The sequence below is a fragment of the Odontesthes bonariensis genome, chromosome 14 (genome assembly GCF_027942865.1).
Source record: "Odontesthes bonariensis isolate fOdoBon6 chromosome 14, fOdoBon6.hap1, whole genome shotgun sequence".
NCBI classification, from domain to species: Eukaryota; Metazoa; Chordata; class Actinopteri; order Atheriniformes; family Atherinopsidae; genus Odontesthes; species Odontesthes bonariensis.
Window position 1 is genome coordinate 7465385 of NC_134519.1, and position 21465 is coordinate 7486849.

The following is a 21465-nucleotide window of genomic DNA, read 5'->3' on the forward strand; positions in this document are numbered from 1 at the left end:
AAGCTGTGAGAGTCTGTCAGAGGGATTAAGGATCAAACAAACGTTCGAGGGGCTGTTTCCAGGCATTCGGTAATGTGTTTCTTCCTTCTCTTCTCTTCAGTGGCAGTTGGGCAAACAGCTTATAGGTGAATTACTTCCACCATCTAGATTGGACTGCGTTACACTCTCGGGCTTTAATGCAGCTTTTTGTCAGCTTGATGTGTGTTCATGAAAGTAAGCATAATGTCAGCTGCTGCTGCTTCACTTTCATTGCTGTTTTTGTTTTGTTTTGCTGGTACTCGCATGTGATTTAGTCTGCTTAGGAAACCTATACTGCTCGGGTGTCAGACTTATTCACGTAGAGACACATAAGACACTATAAATAGCAGCACGTTTGCTCCATGACTCACACTAAAGGGCCGCATTGGGGTAAATATCGGGACCCTTGGGCCCTACGCTGGGTTGGAGTGGGCAGTGATGGTCAGAAATCCGGCAGGAGCAGCTTTAAACCGTACAGGACGGCACTCTGTTGGTAACCAGCCAGTCTTTTTGGAGATCCAGATTAAAACGCAAAGCTTTTTTTAAGTTTTTGGCACGTAGAAACACGTTGGATTATTCTAATGTGTGCTTGTTCCCATTTATTGTGCTTCCATATTTGATCGTCTTTATTTTTTTCCCCCCATTCTTTATTGTTACCTTGTTGTACATTTCATTTGACTCTAAAGCACCATTTTATTGTACATTTCATTTGACTATAAAGCACCATTTTAAAATCTACTTTATAAAAGAAAACGTCTTCCAACATGCACGATTTTCAAATAACGATCATTAGTTTGAGAATGAAGAACTGCTATTAAAAGGTTAAAATATCTGAGAACGTATTTGCTTTTTGTGCGTTGGTGTGTGTGTGTTGGGTTGCTTCCACAAAGCGCATCACTTTAAAGGATAGTTCGTCTCTTTTGAGATGAAGCTGTATGACATCCCATATTAGTAATATCATTTATGAACATCTTCTTACCCCCTGCTGCGTCCTGTGAGCCGAGTTCCAGCTGAGTTTTGGTGTTGATGAAGGTAGTCCGGCTAGTTGGCTGGGGTTTAAAAAATAAAGCGTTTTGCTTCTCAAAACAATATGCGTTCAAAAGAGTAATACATTTGCATCACAAAATCGTTCTCCAGGAAAAAGTCAGACCTCACAATCGCTTGGCCCTATTTTCTCCCCCTTCGTATCACTGCCTGCTGTGTAGACCGAGCAGCAAACACCGTAACAGGCGCGGCTGTCGGCAGCAGGCAGCAGCACGCAAGTGATTGTGAGGTCTGACTTTTTCCTGGAGAACGATTTTGTGATGCAAATGTATTACTCTGTTGAACGCATATTGTTTTGAGAAGCAAAACGCTTTATTTTTCAAACCCCAGCAAACTAGCCGGGACTACCTTTGTGGACGCCAAAACTCAGCTGGAACTCTGCTCACAGGACGCAGCAGGGGGTAAGAAGATGTTCATAAATAATATTGCTAATATGGGATGTCATACAACTTCATGTTAAAAGAGGCGAACTATCCCTTTAACGTTGTCTGACCTTCATTGTTTCAGTATTTTAAGTGTGTCCCAGTGGTCCTTTCAGCCTCCCCCTGCTGTGCGTGTTTGTTACTCACTATGAAGTTAGTTTGGGTGAGTCCTCTCACTCAGCACGGCCCCTTTTCTTTCTCTTTCAGACCACACACACAGACATTTACGCACACATCCACACACAAACACAAACACTCATACAACCACTTAATCCCATTTCCCTAAGCAGTCCAATGCGCAACACTGAGAATCCCATCAATGTCACAGTTTGAATCACTGCAGTACAATCAACTGGCAGCTACTCAGTAGAAAACCAATGAATCTGTCAACTCAGTAGCCTGGTGAAAGAAGCAAAGAAAAGCCTCCTTTGTTTAGAGTGCCAGCACCCAAGGGCATCCGTTGTCCAGCTACAAGAGCGCTGCCATGTGGACTGAGCGCACACCCAATATCACCTGAGAGAGCAAAACTGTACCATGCAGTACTTTCCCCAATGGCCATCATTTCTGACTGAGCAGCAGCGGAACAATAGGTGGCATTTCATTTGTGATTCTGCAGCAGAGGCCATTATTGTGTTATATAAAACAACTGAACACCTGAAGGCACAGAGGGGGCGGGGCATGGCTCAGCAAGACAGCGAAGGGGAGGGGGAGGTAGCATGAAAATGGAGATAGCGAGAGGTGAGAGCGACATGCAGCGAGAGACACGCAGAGGACCTTTTTTCATTTCGTCTCGCCTGAAACTATTTGCATAATTAGTGAGGAGGTTATTGCCAGGGGGGCTGGGCCTTGAAAGCCACTGGCCTGAAGGAATAATTAAGTCACTCTCTTATCCCCGGCATCTTCAGAGTGCGCAGAAGCAGCGAGAGATCTGAGAGCGCGCCCAGGCCAGAAACACAATCCGATACGTTGTGAGTGGGAACGATGTCTTCTAAGAAAGACGAATGCATGACTTATGTTTCCTGGCACCCTTACAGCAGACTTAGTTCATGCAGCTGCAAAAAAAAAAGACCCTCCAGAACTCACAATAATCTATTCAAGGAATATCTGCTGAGCACGCAAAGTTCTGCTTCACATTCAGACACAATGACATCTGAAAACAGCCAGTGGTGCTCTTCCATCGCTGCCTTTCCAGATGATTCCACTGTATTCAAACCAGCTGCGAGTCAATTTACAGGAAAGTACAAAGAGTGACAACAGTAAATTACCTCGCACTCTCAAACAGTCATTTCAACATGAGACCACACATGGTGATGGTTACAGTCAGCCGGTCCATCTTTAAAGGAAAGAAGCGACACGATTCCCCCAGAGTCCATTTTAAAAGCACAGGTTTTCCCAAACTGCACACAAACACACCACTAACTGTGGAGGTGGGCAGCCGTGCAGATAGCTTGTGAGGTTTAAATTTAGGCCTTATTTACTTCATTCCCCCAGAATAAAGACTAGGGCTGGGCGAGTTAACTCGTTAATCATTTAACGTTGATAAATATTTCATCACGCATTAACGCAGGTTTTATTTATTTTATTTTATTTTTGGGGCACCTGCTCAACCCACTACGCCACAGACCACCCCTGTTTTATTATTTATCTTATTATTGTAAAAGTCTGTTGCTCACAGGCTTTTATTTTGTAAAAGTCTGCTGCTCACAGGCATTTATTTTGTAAAAGTCTGCTGCTCACAGGCTTTTATTTTGTAAAAGTCTGCTGCTGTCTGCTGTGGAACCGGAAAAGAAAGTAATCGGCGGATCCACCAAACATGGAGAAGGGTACGGAACTTTTACTCGGCCATTTTCATGTTAAAGTTCTTCCAGACGGCGGAGTCGACAGAACCAAAGTCATCTGTAAACACTGCCAAGTTGAATTGTCTTCTCAGCGTAGTAGTTCCAGTCTAAAATATCACTTAAAGGCAAAACACACAACTGATAGCAGCAAGTCATTCAAGGAAACAGACAGTGGAGCGAGGCTTCTACATAAAAACTACAGAAAGATGCTGATGTTAAAAGTGTGTTTGCACAACAAATGTTATGGCACTTTCATTCATATGGCAGCACATTTAAAATAAAACTAAATGCTAATAGCTATACGCTACTTTTGGATTCATTTTTGGATTTTGCGTACAAATGCGATTAATCGTGATTAATCAGGGAAATCATGTGATTAGCTTTTAAATTTGAATCGTTGCCCAGCCATATTAAAGAAGCTTCTCCTTCCCACAAACAGTGAATTTCACTGGAATCCATTGTTAAAGTGTGCAACATCACAAGCAGCCAACAGATTATTTGCTTAGCTGATCTCAGACTCATGTCAGTATAGTTCATGTTAAATAATAAGAATACATGTATGTGATCCATAAATTATGACATTGGATAGTTTGTCCAGCTGATTGGAAGCAATTGTATTGTTTAAACCATCCGCAGCACATGTGGCAGAGTGAGCAGATGGCGTTGTCGTAGCTACCAGAGTTGTTTCTATTCTTTCTATTTCCAATGGAAATCGGAGAAGAAAAACAAAAAAATAAACAAAAAAAAGGGCTCAACTTCACCAACTGAAATATTATCCCATTAGGATGATCATGATGTCCCAATTGTAATCTCCTTTTGCGCCAAACTTTTACATCTGTTTGACTTTAATAATCAGAGGCGACTGCTGAGAGAAGAAGGCACAATGGCCCGTCTTCTGCAGCTGTTTTGTGAGGTTTTAACTCGTAGAAGATGCCAGAAATGCTGCGTTCGGTCGATTAGAAAGGGGAAAAAACAAACTCAGCTTACTGGAAAAACTCTGGTGACTCATGCTTGAAACAAACCAAAACATTGGAAAATTCTGCACAGTGGTAGCTGCACAACAAGGCAACACGATCAACTCATTGAGACAACTTTGTCTGTGATTTATTACTCATTTATAATAAAATGGCCTGTCCACCCAGCTCTGATGGGAGATGCAGGGAAATCTCCCATATTTGCTTCTTTAAAGTTAAAGTCCTAAAGCAAACAACAGTATTAAAAGCTTAATCAAAAAGTTGAATATTCAGGATTTTAATAGCAGCCCCAACTCCGACTCTCACATTTATTACAAATGAATAAAGTTAGCAAGTTAGCAATAAAGATGCTCAGGAGAGAAACCTTCATAAAAACAAATATATTTTTGATCCGAGGAACCTCTTTCAATTCAAGTCAATCCCATTTACTAAAGCAGCGAGGCTTCGTGTTCTCAATCTTACGTCTTAGAACACTTTGCCAGGACATCAGCTGTGAAAAATCTGCAGCTACAGACGAATGTTAGAATGCACAGGAGGTGGATTATAGGAGCACCTTTGAAAGTAAATAAAAACTGCAGGGGTACAGGCAGCATTAAGAGGAGACTACGGGCTTAAAATGGAACCCGACCGGCCTTTATCCTCTCTGCTCGGCCCACACAGGCAAATTACACATTCTGAATGAGGCTGTAATCCTCTCCTTAACGCTCCAATCTCACTTGGACACAAAACTGTAAAAAAACAAAACAAAAAGCAAAAACACGGAGCGCTCCTCGACATCTCCAGATCAGCCAAGTCCCTGAAAAACATCCTCGAATTTGAAATAATCCAAAAACCACATGTGGGATTAAGATTGCACGATCAACTTGGTGCAGAAATTTCCCGTAGGTGGTCAGAAACAAAGAAAAATAACACGACCCTGGACTGATTAAGTGTTTAATAAGCAGGGAAATGTCCGATGTGTCTGTGACAGATTACAATTAGGAAATGCACATCCCTCCAAAAGGCCGGCCTCGGAGGTTTCCACCATCTGGTATCCCGTTCCGTTGAGGATGGATGAAGTTTGAGTCAGTTTATCAGATAAATGCTCGGGCCTAACGGCCCTCTGTCACATACGACAGCAGAGGAAAAGCGTGAGCTGCTGTGGAATGAGCCAGTGAACACGCACTGCGTTTCTTTAATCCTCAGAGGTTGGATGTCACACGAACGACAGAAGATAGGTTAGGTCGGTCAAGGAGAACCATTCCGGGTTTTTTTTTTTTTTTTAATCCTTTCTGGTCTTGCTAGGGTCGATGATTGGATACTGTTCCATATTTTGAACTTTTTACCTTATTTGAGGGATTATCAAGGTCAGAAAAGCCAGTGTCAACATAACATTACATCCGACTCCCAGTGCGCCTTCTGTTGGTTAATTCTTTTAATCCCAAGTCCTTCCACCTAAAACTAATCTCAACCCTCTGATTTGGGAAGGAGCCCCTTTTCTTTTGGACACCATGGAGCAGTTTGCATCTGAATATGTCCTGGTTGAAGGACGAGATGCCAACGACTGCAAAACAAAAGGGGCACTTTATCTGTAAAACATCTGGATAGAAGCAGGTGTTGGGGCCAGGGAAGGAAATATGATTGGATGAATATTCTTCCCTTCAAAGGAAGAGAAAAAGACCTTTTAAGATGCCGTTATTGGCACTTATTTAAGCCTTAAATCAGCCGTCAGCTGCCTGGTCTTTCCGCTTCTTTGGCTCCTTCTCGCAGTGGGTTTCAGTTTGGCAGAGGGGCGCATATCTGGGTATGTTTGCACAGTCTGGTAGCACGATCATTCCACCAACCTTACATGACATCTGGATCAAATTCTGCGGGAATGAAACCGCCAGAGGTAACAACACAAAGATCAATTCGTCTGCTCGGCTCAGAGACAATGATCCCGTTTGCCACTTCTGATCTGTCCTAATCCTGTATTGTCTAGGTTGTGCTTTCCCTCTCGACCCCCATTACGAGCTCGTGGCGTTTGTTAAGCATGGTTGAACGCAGCCACTGTGAAAGCATGACGCCGCTTCACCTTTCAACACTCCGCCCGTCACTCACGGCTCAGACTTTTTTTTGTTTACGCTCACAAAAGGTGCCAATGTCAGCCAATTTGCATCAAAGCAAAACAAGAGTTCGCACTTTCACTTTATGCTGCATTGATTAACACGGCTGAGTGGGTTGGAGCTCACTTAATTAAAAATTGCTGCTCAATTATTCTATACTGAAAGATGGTTCCGGTACTTTCTAGTTTGGACTCATACACGTATTCGTCCTGTTGCATCTGTGACTCAAATGATTTGTTTTTATCTCCTGAAAACGACAAAGCATCAAAGCAAACGCAGGAGATGAAAGATCGGAAGATGCCGAGATCATTTGGACATTGGTGAAAATATAACAGGCGAGCTGAGCCGTTCCACCATCTGGTGAGCAGAAGCCTTCCTTTGCCATCCAGAAACTTAACCATCCATCAATCAATCACTCAATGCAACTACACATGCAATCCCGCACAGCTGCATGCAAAGCTCTAACACACGCATACAAATATGCTCGCTAATCTTTCTCCAACTCTCACACACACATGCAAACTCACTCTATTCCCAGCTCACTCTCTGCTTTTTTTCCAGCAATGTCAGAGAGGTCATCCGGAGACAGAAAGTGTCTTAACCAAGCAAATCAACAAACATGTAAACTAGGGCTGGGCGAGTTAACTCGTTATTATCGAGTTAACTCGTTCATTATTTAACAACGATAAATATTTTATCGTGCATTAACGCAGGTACTTTAAATTTTTTGGGGGGCTTTTGTGCCTTTCATGGACAGGAAAGTTCAGAGAGATAGGAAGCAGGGGGCAGAGAGAGGGGGAACAACATGCAGCACAGGGCCGTCCGATGCGGGACTCGACAGCTGCAGCGAGGACTATAGCCTCTGTACATGGGGCGCCTGCTCCACCCACTACGCCACAGACCACCCCTGTTTTATTATTTATTTTATTATTGTAAAAGTCTGTTGCTCACAGGCTTTTATTTTGTAAAAGTCTGTTGTTCACAGGCTTTTATTTTGTAAAAGTCTGCTGCTGTGGAACCGGAAAAGAAAGTAATCGTCGGATCCACCAAACATGGAGAAGGGTACGGAACTTTTACTCGGCCATTTTCATGTTAAAGTTCTTCCAGATGGCGGAGTCCACAGAACCAAAGTCATCTGTAAACACTGCCAAGTTGAATTGTCTTCTCAGCGTAGTAGTTCCAGTCTAAAATATCACTTAAAGGCAAAACACACAACTGATAGCAGCAAGTCATTCAAGGAAACAGACAGTGGAGCGAGGCTTCTACATAAAAACTACAGAAAGATGCTGATGTTAAAAGTGTGTTTGCACAACAAATGTTATGGCACTTTCATTCATATGGCAGCACATTTAAAATAAAGCTAAATGCTAAAAGCTATACGCTACTTTTGGATTCATTTTTGGATTTTGCGTACAAATGCGATTAATCGTGATTAATCAGGGAAATCATGCGATTAATTAGATTTAAAATTTTACTCGTTGCCCAGCCCTAATGTAAACTGACATGCAGCTATTAGAAGATGAATGAAAAGCAAAACATTGTTGAGGGGAAATTCTTTTATCCATCTGTGGCTCCCTGACATTTTTAGATGCTGCAAACTGAAGAGTGTCGACAAAAACTGACACCAGAAGACACGCTGAGCATTAGATCACAGAAAATACCAAAGAAGTGCATTAACTGAGGGAGACAGTTATCCTTTATTCCTTTATTCTGACACAGGACAAATGCACCGTGGTACATTGTTAAAATCTGAAGAATGCGAATAAAACTAAACTTAAGGAAATCCGACTGAAGTACAAAATGCAGAAGGGTAAAATGTCCGACTTACCGACTGTGCGTGGAATCATTCCTTGCCGTGGCATCAAGTTGTCATCGAGGCCTTCGAGGCCACCGTACAGAGAGTGGGAGATTCTGCGCTCATGGTCGTCCAGGGAGGTGTTCAAAGTCTGCTGGGGCCCCAGTGGGCTCTCTGGAAGCTCCTGAATGGAGAGGGAGTCAAACTTAAGGCTTAAAACTTTCCTTTTTGATAAAGCTTATAGTTAGGGATGGCTCAGGTGATCCTGAAACATCCCATAGTTAAGCTGCTATAGGCACAGCCTGCTGGGGGGCCTCATCTGTCACACCTTTCCTCACTTTACTCTCTTTTTCCCCCGTTTAATTTCTCAAATGATATTATGTACATGTGACATTATTGTGGTCATTAACTGGTGTTTCCCTGTTCCAACAGGTATCATTTGCATTGTGTTACAGTGGGTTTTTTCCCCTCTTTTCTGTCTTCTCAAACCCCAGCTGGTGGAGGCGGATGGCCACCCTTCCTGGTTCTGGTTCTGCCAGAGGTTTCTTCCTGTTCAAAGGGAGTCGTTCCTCTCCACAGTCGCCTCAGGCACGCTCAGGACGGGAGATTGGACTGAAGACAAGTTTCTGTGCAATCTGTTGGTTTCCTTAGCTAGGAAAGTGTTTTTGAATTGGCTCTATATGAATGAATTGGATTATTTTATAAATAATTATGATTAAAATGAGTTTAATTCCAATTGGCTTGAATTGGACTTTATTATTTAAGTGCCTTGAGATGACATTTGTTGTCATTTGGCGCTATATAAATAAAACTGAATTGAATTGAATTGACTACTGATTTCAGCTGAGAGAGGGACGATGAAAGCAAGTCTTACCAACACGAAACAGAAACAGCATTTACTAACAGGAGTGGTTGGACACGGTGACCGTTAGTCATGCTAATGCTACCAGTGCCATAACGAGGATAAATAAGCATGGATTTCCAATAGGCCGTTGAGCCCCTGGCCATTAGCTAGCCAGCCGTGGCCTGCAGGGGAATGCTACCATCTTGATATTTCCCTCAAGACCTGTGATGACACTCTTGTTTGCTGGACAAATAGACCATTTGCCGGGCCTGTCATCTCCGGCCCGAGAGAGTCCGAGTGTGCGGCTGTGTTTGCTCCCAGTGTTTGTCCATTGGATCATTGAGTATATTGATTTGCTATGGCTTCTGCATTTCTTGCTGACGCTGATGACGGCTCTTGCCATAAAGATAACCATCACTGCTGGCATCACATTACGGGCGATAACACTGGAGTCGATACCGGAGCCGAACGGCCCCGATCGATGACCGTAACCAGCTGGGCTGAGATCCGATTTGGGCAGAAGGTCTTTGCTCAACGATCCCTGCCTGTCAGTAAACTGTCGAGGTGTCATAATACCAACAACTAGACTCTGATGTAAACAAACAGCTCCGGTTTACAGGAGAAAACAAAAAGGTCACGGAAGTGTGACGTGTGGAGTACCTGTTAAAATTGGCCAGAGTAGAAACATTTTCAGGCTCTGAGCAATCAATAACCACTCGATCACAAACATTTCCTCCAGGAGAAGGGATTCACCGGGAGAATTTAGAGATAAAAACTTCGGATTTCTAGAAACAATAACTGGCCGTGTCGTTTCAATGAAAAAAAAAAGCTTGAAATGCAGTAGAAATTGGGAATACCGATGTGTATTTTTAGGAAATAGCTGTAAATTTGGATTTAAAAGCACTAATATAAGTGAATACTGTTTCTACCAACAGATCAGATCTGTGCTGGGTGCGATGATGTCAGAACCAACGGTGGGAAATGAAGACACAGATGAGGCCTCATACTGAAAGCATGTTTACCTTACAAAGAGTGAGAAACAGCAGCTACATTATGTGTCTTCTGTGTCAACCAAAACAAACGCACATTTCAGCAGAAACTCAACATCTAACTTGAGGAAACATGTAGCGCCAAGTTTCCTAAACTCGTTTTTTTCCCCCATGGATAGGTGAATGTTTGTTTTTTAGGTTACATATGTTTTAAACATTTCCTAAGTCTCTTTTATTTTTTTATTGAAGTTCTTGAATTTACCTGGATTTAAAAGCACTAATATAAGTGAAAACTGTTTCTACCAACAGATCAGATCTGTGCCGGGTGCGTACAAGTGAACAAACTCAAGGGTTCAAAACACAAGAGGAGCAACGAAACAAATCAAAACTTCACAGAACCACCACAACAAATCAAGCTGAGAAACAAACCGATTTCAAAAGGTGGCCCATATGTTGTTGTGGCTGCTCCCGACTTTAAATGAGGTAGTTAATGAATTGGTCGACTGAGGAGCCGGGGTGAACTGCCTCTGCAGCAGCAGAGGGGGATCTGCCACGCTCTGACAAATCACACTGCAGCTCGTTGCATATTCAGGCTGATAACTGAGCTCTGGGAAGGTCTCCATCCCAGCAGCGATGTGGAAGTGAGCCGCTCGCCGTGTTTCTATGGGAATGGATGAAGGAGTGGAAGCAGTTGGGCTTGTGATTTATGCAACGGCAAACATTTTAGATTGATTTGAGATTAGCTGTCAGGGGACGGAGACACGGCGAGGAAAGTAAATACAGGATTATTTGATCCCGTATGTCAGTAAATGTCAAAATGAGCCAAGGATTTCCTCCAATAGAAGTTTTTATAATAGGGTTTTAACTAAGATTTGACTGACAGCTGGTTATTATGTATTAATCTACGGCGGCTCCGCGAGGACAAGAGCAGCCACTTTGAATAAAAACCCTGTTATTTTCCTCTTTTTGTGTCGTGGACACCAGTTCTTATAAATAACCCGACACTTGTGCATCCTCAGGCCATGCCTCCAGCTGCGCATGTGAAGCAGAGATCGATTGAATTTTATTCATCAAACGTGCTCTCTGTGAAGCCTTTACATGTCTGCAACATGTGCCCCTCTTCACAAACAAGCGTGCACAGACATCCTTTAGATTAAAACGAATGCATGCACAGACCGCCCGGCCCAAACTACACACTTGGCTTCACTTTTATACGCGTGCACGCAGGCCAACGCAAACACGTCGGCATACGCAGGTTCTACACACACGGAGACACGTGTACACAAAACACACCTCCAGGCTTAGCCTCTGCTTTCAATTACCAGACGGACCGAGGGGAAATCAAAACTTTGACACACCAGGTTGGTAAAGGAGAGCGAGGAAGCCGGGCAGCGCCAGAGGCGTAACACTTGCACACAAACCTACACAAACGTGCACGGCCGTTCCCGGACACCCACACACCGACTCAGCCTCAGCTTTCAAAGCAGGCGACAAGCCAAGGTGTACAGAGAATGTAAAAACATGACACTGAGTGGAAGAAAAAGTTATGTTGCTTGGTTTACAGCCTTGTTTTTTTTTTGTTTTTCTTCCACCTGCCTGGAAGGAGGAAAGCATGCGGGGGAGGGGATGCAAACTGCTGCATGTTTACCGTTTTCATCTCATGAAATAATTATTCGCTGCTCATGTTGGTATTTCAAGGTGGTCTGCTTTGGGCTGTTTAACATTTTCATCACAGAAAGAATCTCAGTGAAATGGTGTCGGACGGGTCGGTTTGTGCAGAAAAGCACACATGGAAGTAATAATCATAAAACTCTTTAACTTCATTTTGATCAAAGTTCTACTGGAAACAGGCAGATATGATCGACTGAAAGAGCATTTCTCCTTCAAACTGCTGTGAGGATTTAAATAAGAATGGTGTGATGCACTAAATTAATAAGGAAGCAGTAGTTAAAGGAGGGTGAATAACCAATGTTCCACCCTTCAGTTTTTTTACTGGAACTGCTCATTCGACACCAAACAACAGCTGTAATATCTATCCATCCATGACCGTTTCTGCCTTCATCATTTTAGAGGAAATTGGTTGTAAAATGTTTAATAATCTGTTGCAGTTAGAGAGGATCTGAAGTATCCGATCAGAGGCTTTGGTATCCGGATCACTCAGTGGGGTCACATGGTACTGAAAGGATCGGATTATTGGCTAAATTACAATAAGAATGAGTTGAGCAAGGGTAACTCTCCTTGGATATATGGCGGTGAATGAATGGGATCAGAGGCACAAAGCGTGTCATACCCCGGTATGATAGGTGGCGCTGTACCCATTCCAGCTGTTGCTAATAGAGCCACTTCCTGTTGACCTCTTCACCACCAACAACAACAACAAACTCAGGCATTGGAGAAAGATGGAGAACGCAGAGCAAGATGAAGCTACGTCCCTCTACATTTGGTCTGTGATGAGCTGCTTGTTGCACAAACTCGATGCCCAACGGAGCATTCTCCATCGCGTTGTTTGTTTCTTTCTGACGGCGACAACAACAGGAATATCGTCTCCTTCGACTTCCGGGTCACGACCCCGGGAAAACATCTGGAGCATGCGCAGAACGCAAAGTCTGATTCATCACGAGCTTCAGCGTCTACAAGCAGGTTTAGAGTGACTTTCAACCCAGTTATCTCGGGGTCTTAATCCGATCCCATTCGATTTCTTGTCAGATTAAAGTGTATACATGCACTTAATAACTCAGTCTTATTGTAATTTGGCCAATAATCCGATCCTTTCAGTGCCATGTAACCCCACTGAGTGAGGACACCAGAAGTCCAATATCTGTTCTCTTACGTCATCGACTCTTCAACAGGGCTGATGTTGAATGTTTTGTGGAATATTTTAAAGTAGAAAAACAAAAGCAGTCCAACTTGTAATATCTTGAATTCGGGTTGTTTTATGAAGCAGCAGTGACAGAGCTTCATTAAATACAACCAGTAACACTGTTGTATCTCAGGACCTCCCTTCATAGTTATGTGTGTACCATGTTTTATGAGCCAATACATCAATTATAAATTTTCACAGCAATCATCATTAGGTTCTTAGAAAGCTTTTTCATCACCATTGTTCCTCAAACTCATAATGAGTTAAATGTGTCTGCATGCCCAAATGTCAAAAGTCCAATGAATAAAATTAAATTTGAATCAACAGGACCGTTCGGCAAACAGCCGAGAGCTGAGTCACATAATAAAGGAGTCGTTCTAATAGTTAATGTATCATTTCCATCATCCAAATCTAATTTAATTAGCTGTGTCAACATTTGGCTAACGCATTCATAATTAACATGAATAAACACACAAATAAACTCCTCCTAAACGCCACAACAATCCCTCCATCTTTACTCGGCCTTCTTACCTCGCCTCTCTTGGCCACTCGTCTGGCCACGATGAGCTGGATCATCCCACGCCGGTTGCCTTCCGTTGACATAGATTTACGGAGCGTCTCCATGGCGTCTTGGTTGGTTTTGCCAAATAGCGATTCCCCGTTGACGGCAATCAACTGGTCATTTACCCGCAGCCGCCCGTCCTTTTGGGGAAACGAGAAATAACGCATCAAAAGTGCAGCTTTTCACTCTTCTTAACAACTAAATAGTCCAACTTACCAACACCTTAATCTAATTAGACCGACAGTCTCACTCAGAGTGAATCCGGTTATTAGGCATGATCTAATCTAGCAGAGAGCTTTTATATAATGTGCTGTCAACACAAGCCTGTTTGTATGAAAAACAATCAAGTTGAAGGACTGTTGAAACAGACTTCAGCACAACAGACAACAACAGAAAATTGGGCACTTTGGGCTCTGATTGCAGCTTAAGCTCATCTTCATAATGTACTCGCTGTGACAAAGAAGGGTCGTCTCACTTCCCTTAGCTTGTTAGGACTTTAAACCCCTGAAGGGACACAAAACGAGGCTTTTGACACTTTCATTTATAAAAAAAAATAGATTTGAGGTTCAGAGGTTCATTTAAAATATATACTTGCTGATACTTTCTTGGGATGAGATATTATTCATTCAGCACATTTAGGAGAAACTAGAAAAAAGTGTAATTATTTAGTTTGTTCAAAACTGGAATTTTCAAATACATGTAAACAGGCTTGTCTGACAGTTTTGACAAAGTGGTGTGAAAAAAAACAGTGTTTAGACGGTAATTTTGGGTGTCAAATCACTTCTGCTGTACTAGACTCAAACTGGCCTCGTTCCTCTACAGTACACAGAAGAAGAAGAAGAAACCAGAAACAACACAGATGACCACAGTCATGAGAATCTTTATGTTAAAACAGTAAAGCATTAGTAGATATCCATGCTGCTGCATTCCTCCAATAAAATCATCTTTCAAGGATCTTGAAGGCAACATCTGTGCAGAGCTGCATGTATGATGATCTCCAACAGAAATGCATGTCTTAAATGTTTTATGACACGGTCTATAGTGTCGGATATATTGTGGTCAAAACTTTGATTCCTCTCCCATGCATGCATATTGGGACAAGGACCGAAGTCCAATTAAACAGCCAAGTCGAGCTGTAACTGTCATCACTGTGCATGTAAACAGATCAGCCGCATGTAACCATCATTACTGACAGGTGGGCAGTAACAAGTTACATTTACTTCAGTATGTTTTTGAAAAAATTTTACTTCTAGGAGTAGTTTTAAATCTCTATACTTTTTACTTTTACTTGAGTAGATGTGTGCAGCAGAAACTGTCCTCTTACTCCGCTACATTAGGCTACAATGAGCTGGTTACTTTTCTTCTTACCTCTTTGGTATTCTACGCCTCATTATTTTTATCCCCCCGCGTACGCCTCATTTTAATGTTTTATTCTGACAGAGAGAGAGACTTCCGCCAAAGGCTCTACCACCTGACTGTGTTCCACCAATCAGACGCAGCCGTGCAGTCTGGTCACGTGACCGTACTCAATCTCAGCGGCGGGACGGGTTAGCTTTAGCATTAGCAGTCGTAGCAAACAAACAAAGAAACAGATGAAAAATGTCAGAACCAACGGTGGGAAATGAAGACGCAGACGAGGCCTCATACTGAAAGCATGTTTACCTTACAAAGAGTGAGAAACAGCAGCTACATTATGTGTCTTCTGTGTCAACCAAAACAAAACAAAACAAAACATGGAGCAGTAAGTTTCCTAAACTTGTTTTTCCCCCATGGATAGGTGAATGTTTGTTTTTTAGGTTTCATATGGGTTACATATGTTTTAAACATTTCCTAAGTCTCTTTTATTTTTATTGAAGTTCTTAAATTTATTATTTTAATTTAAGCTATTTTGTAATTAATTAATTAAAATTTATTTTATCAATTGGATGAACTCTAATTGGCCTAAAGATGATTATTTAGTATTTTTGTCTGTCTGATTGAATGCTTGTGTTAACAAATAAATCAGACGTTACTCAGTACTTGAGTAGTTTTTTCACCGAGCACTTTTTTACTCTTACTCAAGTAATTATTTGGATGACTACTTTTTACTTTTACTTGAGTCATATTATTCTGAGGTAACAGTACTTTTACTTGAGTACAATTTTTGGCTACTCTACCCACCTCTGCTTACTGAGATGATGCAACAGAATAATAATAATAATAACAATAATAGACAAAAATACCTTCTTTGACAATTAATGACCCATACTTCCACTCAAACCATCTATAATCAAGAGACAAAGGTATTGCACCTTGCAGGCTGCTCCTCCATTAATGATGGATTTGACGAAGATGCCCAAATCTGCATGGTTTTCCTTGGAGCGATTTCCTTTGACACTGACGCCCAAACCTGCTGATCCCGAGTCGCTGAGGGGGATCTCAAAGGTCAGGAACTCTCTGGTTCCATCGGGGGTCAGGACCAATTCATCTTCCTCCGTCTTCTGTAAGAGAGAGAACAAATAAAAAAGACATTTAAAGACGCCTAAATCTTTTACATGCAATTAAATCTGCCCGACCTTAATAACCTGGAATAACCCAAAAAGTACCGACATCAACAGCACACACCAAAAAATAAAAAAAATCTGCAGAGCTGCATTTCCATACAGTGAAATGAACAACAAATTACAACATTAATTCATTTTTTCCAGCTCAAAGTAACAACACCAAAGCTGCTTTTCCCACGCTCCTCTGGGTCACACAAAGCACACAAGTTAAAAACAACATTCGTTTGACTACTTGAGGGTAATGAAAAGTACTTGCATATAAATTGCAGCCGGGCAGATAGCATGGGGAGGTAAATCAGAGCTCATTAACTACAACAAATATATTAGTGTTCAACTGATCAGCAGCCCTAAGTGTTAAATCAGGTGCTTAGTTTATGTTGGCTTAGACTTTCCCTCAAGACTCTTGCTCATCAATACTGAAGCACACGCAGCAGCTAGTTCTAACTTACAATGAGAGCTCGTTGGAATCAGGATTTTATGTTTTAGACTGACTCTGATATTTACCTCGATGATATTCTGCTCATATTTGGTGTTAAGAAATTTTTTTTAATACCATAATCTCTTAATTTGAACCAACTATGGCACAAATGTATAATTTGAAGAACAGAAAACATGCCGACCAAATGAAAAGTGTCTCAAAACAAACAAAACAAAACCCCAAATATGACCAAATGTGATTACCGTTTGGGTTAGAAGTGCCACAGAGGTGGTTAACAGTGTTTTTAGAGCTCCTACGAAACCCAAATAACATTTGGCTTTTGTTTTCACAGAGACTCGACTAAGTGGTCAAATGAGTCTGCAGCTATGTTGGTTATTTATCAGCTGCACCTGCAGGGACATGAACATTTTTGCTCGGTGCCCTCGGAGCTGCAGCAGTGAGCTTAAAAGGGAAGTTCCAGTTCTAAAAACCCCCCCCCGAACTTCTCCTTTAACTCCAAAATAGGTTTTAAAACCAATTCCCAAAGTGACAGGAGAGCCAATCTGCAAGGAAAAAGAAGCTACGGATCAATTTTACCAGTCTGCACTGCAGCTGGTAGCTCATTCTTAGCCCCGTTATTAGGGGTGAGTCCTAGCCTGGCTGACGCGTCCACAATCTCGATGAGATGGTGGTCTGGGAACTAGGTGTGCATTTTCTCGTATTTGAGGCGTGGTTTACGAATGCCTAGAGCCGTTTATTGGGCGCTACGAATGTCTATCAAATGACGTCAGGTATTTCCCATGCTGCTTTGCGCGCGATTAATAGCCAATTGTATCACTTATACCAGATGACGACAGAAATTCGACGAGGAAGAAGAAAAAAATGGAAAATAAAAGTAAACTTGCGATCTAAACTACTTAAATTGACAACAAAGTAGGCCTATATGCTATATTCTACATGAATTTTTATGTTGTAGAGTTGTGAATTTATTTTAATAATGGAGAAATTGAGCAGCCTTGCTTTGTTGTCTACAGTAGTAGATCAACCCTCATCTTACTTTGAAGCTCCCGGCTCCCAGAAGTGACGTCAACGAAGCTTTAGCAGCAGAGAAGCTATCAGGCTTGTGTTGATAATAATAAACTCCTGGACTATGTACAAACTTCCAAATGCATCGTTTTGTGAGTACAGACCATATTTGTACTACTGTAGAAGTTTGGTGTCATGGCATGTGATTTTAGTGTGGTAATTTTGGAGATACTGCCAGGTTCCATTAGTGCTTGTACTAAGCTATTCGGGATAACTCAGTAACTCAGCTGATGTTCAGCCAATATCGAAAAAACTTCGGGTGGGCTACTTGGCTGGATGTCACGGTTCAAATGACCCTAGGGTGAATCTACTCCGAAACACTTTCTAAGGCTGCATTGAACGGTAACGTTGTGTCCGCTGTCACTCTACAAGCTTCGGTGTAGCGCATAGACATCGTCATCGTCTTGCTGCCCCCCCCCCCGTTCTGTGATTGGTTCCCAAACTCAAGCAAAAATAAGGGCGGTGGTTTCCAGGCTGACTTTGCAGTGAGAATGAAATCGAGCGCAATGCAGCATGGGAATTCCCAGGCTAGGTGAGTCCTGCAGTATAACAAAAAAATAATATACTATCATTGCTAGAAAGTCAAGCATATCGCAGACCGTGGTTCATCACAGTGTGAAGGACAGTTAAATGCAGTTTCTTTCTTCCCTGGGAGCAATAATTGTAACGCACTGTATGTTCTATATATGGTAGCGGTGGGTCACTATGCTGCTTATGCTAATAGAAGATGACTCAATAGGCTCGTTTTAGCAGCTGTGCCCGTGTTTTAAAAACCCGTATACCTTTACAAACATACACATGTGCCATTTTTGTTCAGAAATGATGTGAAATTAACCAGTCATAGTTTTAATATTAGGTCAAACATGTCTCGACTCAAAGATTAAAAGAGAAATGCATGCAAAAATACACCTGAATCATGACGCCAAGTTTGTCATACAGGAAGTTAACGTCCCAGTAACCCTGCACTAACAGTGCCACCTGATTGACATGTTGAGAGCTTTCTGTTTCTCCTCCCCACAACAGGTGCTTCTCTCACTCTTTCCCTATATTCATTCTTCCTCTATTCCAGTGCAACAATAAAAAGCCATTCTCTCCTGCTTGTTATTTGACAGCTGTCCTCTGAATAGATGGGTGCGTGCACGCTCCCGCCTGGCAATTATTGTGCACGCCTAATGAATTCAATCATCAGGCTCGGTGTCAGCATGTCATTAGCTCCCTTTGTTTGCAGGGAGAGAGATGGAATTACTCCGGGTGGAGCGGAGGAGGGAGGAAGAAGGATGGAGGGAGAGGCAGAATGAGGATGGAGCAAGAAGGATAAGGGAGGGAACAGAAAGAAGCATGGAGGAAGATAAAGGACAAATGAGCATGAAAAGCACTGGCAGGGGTGTCTGAGTGTTTCACAGACAAAAAAAAAATGCTACCTGAAATAAATTTCTAATGAAATTAAAAACAAAGCATGAGCCAATTTGACATCAGGAAACAACATATGGGAAAAGCTGGGGAACAGTAACGACAACAGGAATTCAATTATTCTGGAAGTCGAGTCCAATTAATTCTACCAAATTGAATTTAAGGCTAATTAAAAAGTTACTACGGAAGACTTAATCCTCTTCGACTGCAAATGGCCAGAACGAGGAAAGAGGAAAATAAATCGTTATAATAAATATAGCTGGGATCTATTGGAGATTACATTAGAGATTAAGTGGATCCACTGCTATTCACAGTTAAAAATATCTCTTGTATGTAACAATTTATTATGTACAATATAAAAATCATAATTACTGAGAAGAAGCCAGTTGTTGGGATCGTGTTAAACTTATTGATATAACCTGTGCGGTTAAGTTAACAAAGTAGTCGGATTCGGTCACAGTATCTGACTGACACAGCTGTTACTTGTTTTATTGCACAGTGCGTTTACAGTAGATTTAATTTCTAGAAAATACGGCTGTTGGTAAAAGTAGCTCAGTCGTGAACAGTTTTTCTGATTGAACCGAGCAACGTCACCACCATGGTGACCAGACTGTCAGATAACGACTGTCAAAAACCAAACAATCATTCGGAAATATCGTTAGCTTACATATTCCACAAGTCAAAACCCAAACTGTAAACTATTTAAAAAGAATTATGATTGAAGTATTTCGTCGTTTAATTGACACATATTTGAAACCAATGAAAGGAAATGAAAGTTTATCATAATCTTGTTACTTCCGACCACAGTTTTGCCCCATAAATTGCACACGAATTTGAAAAATACAAAGACTGACATTAGCTAACTGCATTGCAAGCTAACCATAGTTAGCAATTAGCTCGGTTCAGGCACGGTTTAGTCATAGATACTGAACAGTTGTAAATATCTTCTAATTGCCTTTTAAAGGACACAACAGTTTATAAACAGATTTTAACCATATCATCGTAAAAACGAATAATGTTTGTTCGCTAGCTAATGCTGCGTCTTCGCTTCTACTATTAGCCAAATGCTAGTATCGTCTCGATCAGGGGTCGGCAACCTTTAACACTTAAGGAGCCATTTGGACCCGGTTTCCACGGAAAATAAAACACTGGGAGCAGCAAATACTGGCAAGCCACTGTCGTCAGAAGTAAATGCAAAAATGAATCTGCAAGGGCATCATTAAATGTTCTATTTTCTTCAGATATTTTACTTTTCTTAAAATTCTCCATATTTGGGGTTGAAAGGCTCGATAAACCTTGTTTTGGCGTTTAATTTTATTTTAATATTTGAAGATCACAATAATTAAAAAAACAATTATTAAAAAAACGAATCAAATCATTAGGATCAAAGAGCCGCGGGTTGCCGACCTCTAAGCTACGGGGAAACTGGGACAAAAATCTACTATAATACTGTGAAATCATGAAATATTTCGTTCAGTGTGTAGATTGATACAAACAGTCTATTTTAATTAAGCCTATGATGTTTTCCTCACTCTAACCAAGAGTGAAAATAAAAGCCAATCACATAGCCAAGCATGTTTTCCACCTTCACTCCTTCATCTTCTCATTATGAACTTTGTGGCTTCTTAAAAATGGAAGAAAGTTGAGCCCAGAAACAGTGTTACATAAGATACTGCGTAAAAATGAGAAACTCTTGAGCAACTGCTGTGCACAATGTCAAGAGGTAATGACGTGCTTGATCTCCACCTTTAAATATGACTTATATAAGGTACTTTTAGATATTTCAAAGAATTTTAAGGAGGCGAAACGACAAAATAAGACTTGTTAAAGTGAAATAGGAAGGAGGCGCTGGGCAGACAGCACAAAGATGAACAAGGTGAAGGCAAAGAGAAGAGTGATGTGGTGAAGAGACGGGGGACGGAGACAAACAGAGCGAGGGCGAGAAGGCGAAAAGAATGAGAAAGATCGAGCTTGACAATGACAGAGCGAGCAAGCAAGTGTGAATGAAACGAAAGGGATGAATCCATGTGGAACACAAAAAAAGAGACAGACACTGCCACCTCTCTGACAGTACGTCCATCTCTGACCCTTCTTTTACTTTCACAGCCTTATATTTTACCTGTTTCTTTCTCTGGGGCTCACCTACTTCCTCCACTTTTTTTTTTTTTTTTAATAAACTATCTCCATCTGCTTATTTCCTCTTTTTTGTGTAATGTGCCCTCTCTGGATCCAACTTTCTTCGACTAGCTTTAATATTTCACATTTATTGGTCACATTAAACCAGCTTAAGCAGACCAGCAATTGTTCTCCCTTCATTCGTGCCACTAAAGCTAATGTTTATGCCGCAAAAACTTAAACAAAAGCGATAAATTACTATGTTACTAACACAGTTACTATGTTCTACATGTTAGATTCTCTAATAACAGAAACAAATTTTGATTTCTGAGCTTTGAAACATAGCTTAAGTGATAATAGGACTGATCTGAGGTTAAAGAATAGGTTGTAACTCAACACAATAAACCGCTTTGCCTTTTTGACCCTGACCAGATGTTTGCTTTCACATCCAGTTTATTTGTTA

General features: G+C 41.5%; 1 protein-coding gene across 8 annotated transcripts in view; it reads right to left on the minus strand.

Moving 5' to 3' along the window:
• pard3ab (par-3 family cell polarity regulator alpha, b) overlaps positions 1 to 21465 on the minus strand; it is a 316394-nt gene that overhangs the window by 122749 nt on the left and 172180 nt on the right. For all 8 annotated transcript variants that reach the window (XM_075482726.1, XM_075482725.1, XM_075482724.1 and 5 more), the window contains 3 exons: positions 15722 to 15910; positions 13400 to 13570; positions 8209 to 8359 (listed from right to left, as the gene is read on the minus strand). In XM_075482726.1, coding sequence (XP_075338841.1) covers positions 8209 to 8359; positions 13400 to 13570; positions 15722 to 15910 — 511 coding nt within the window. The remainder of the gene's footprint in view (positions 1 to 8208; positions 8360 to 13399; positions 13571 to 15721; positions 15911 to 21465) is intronic.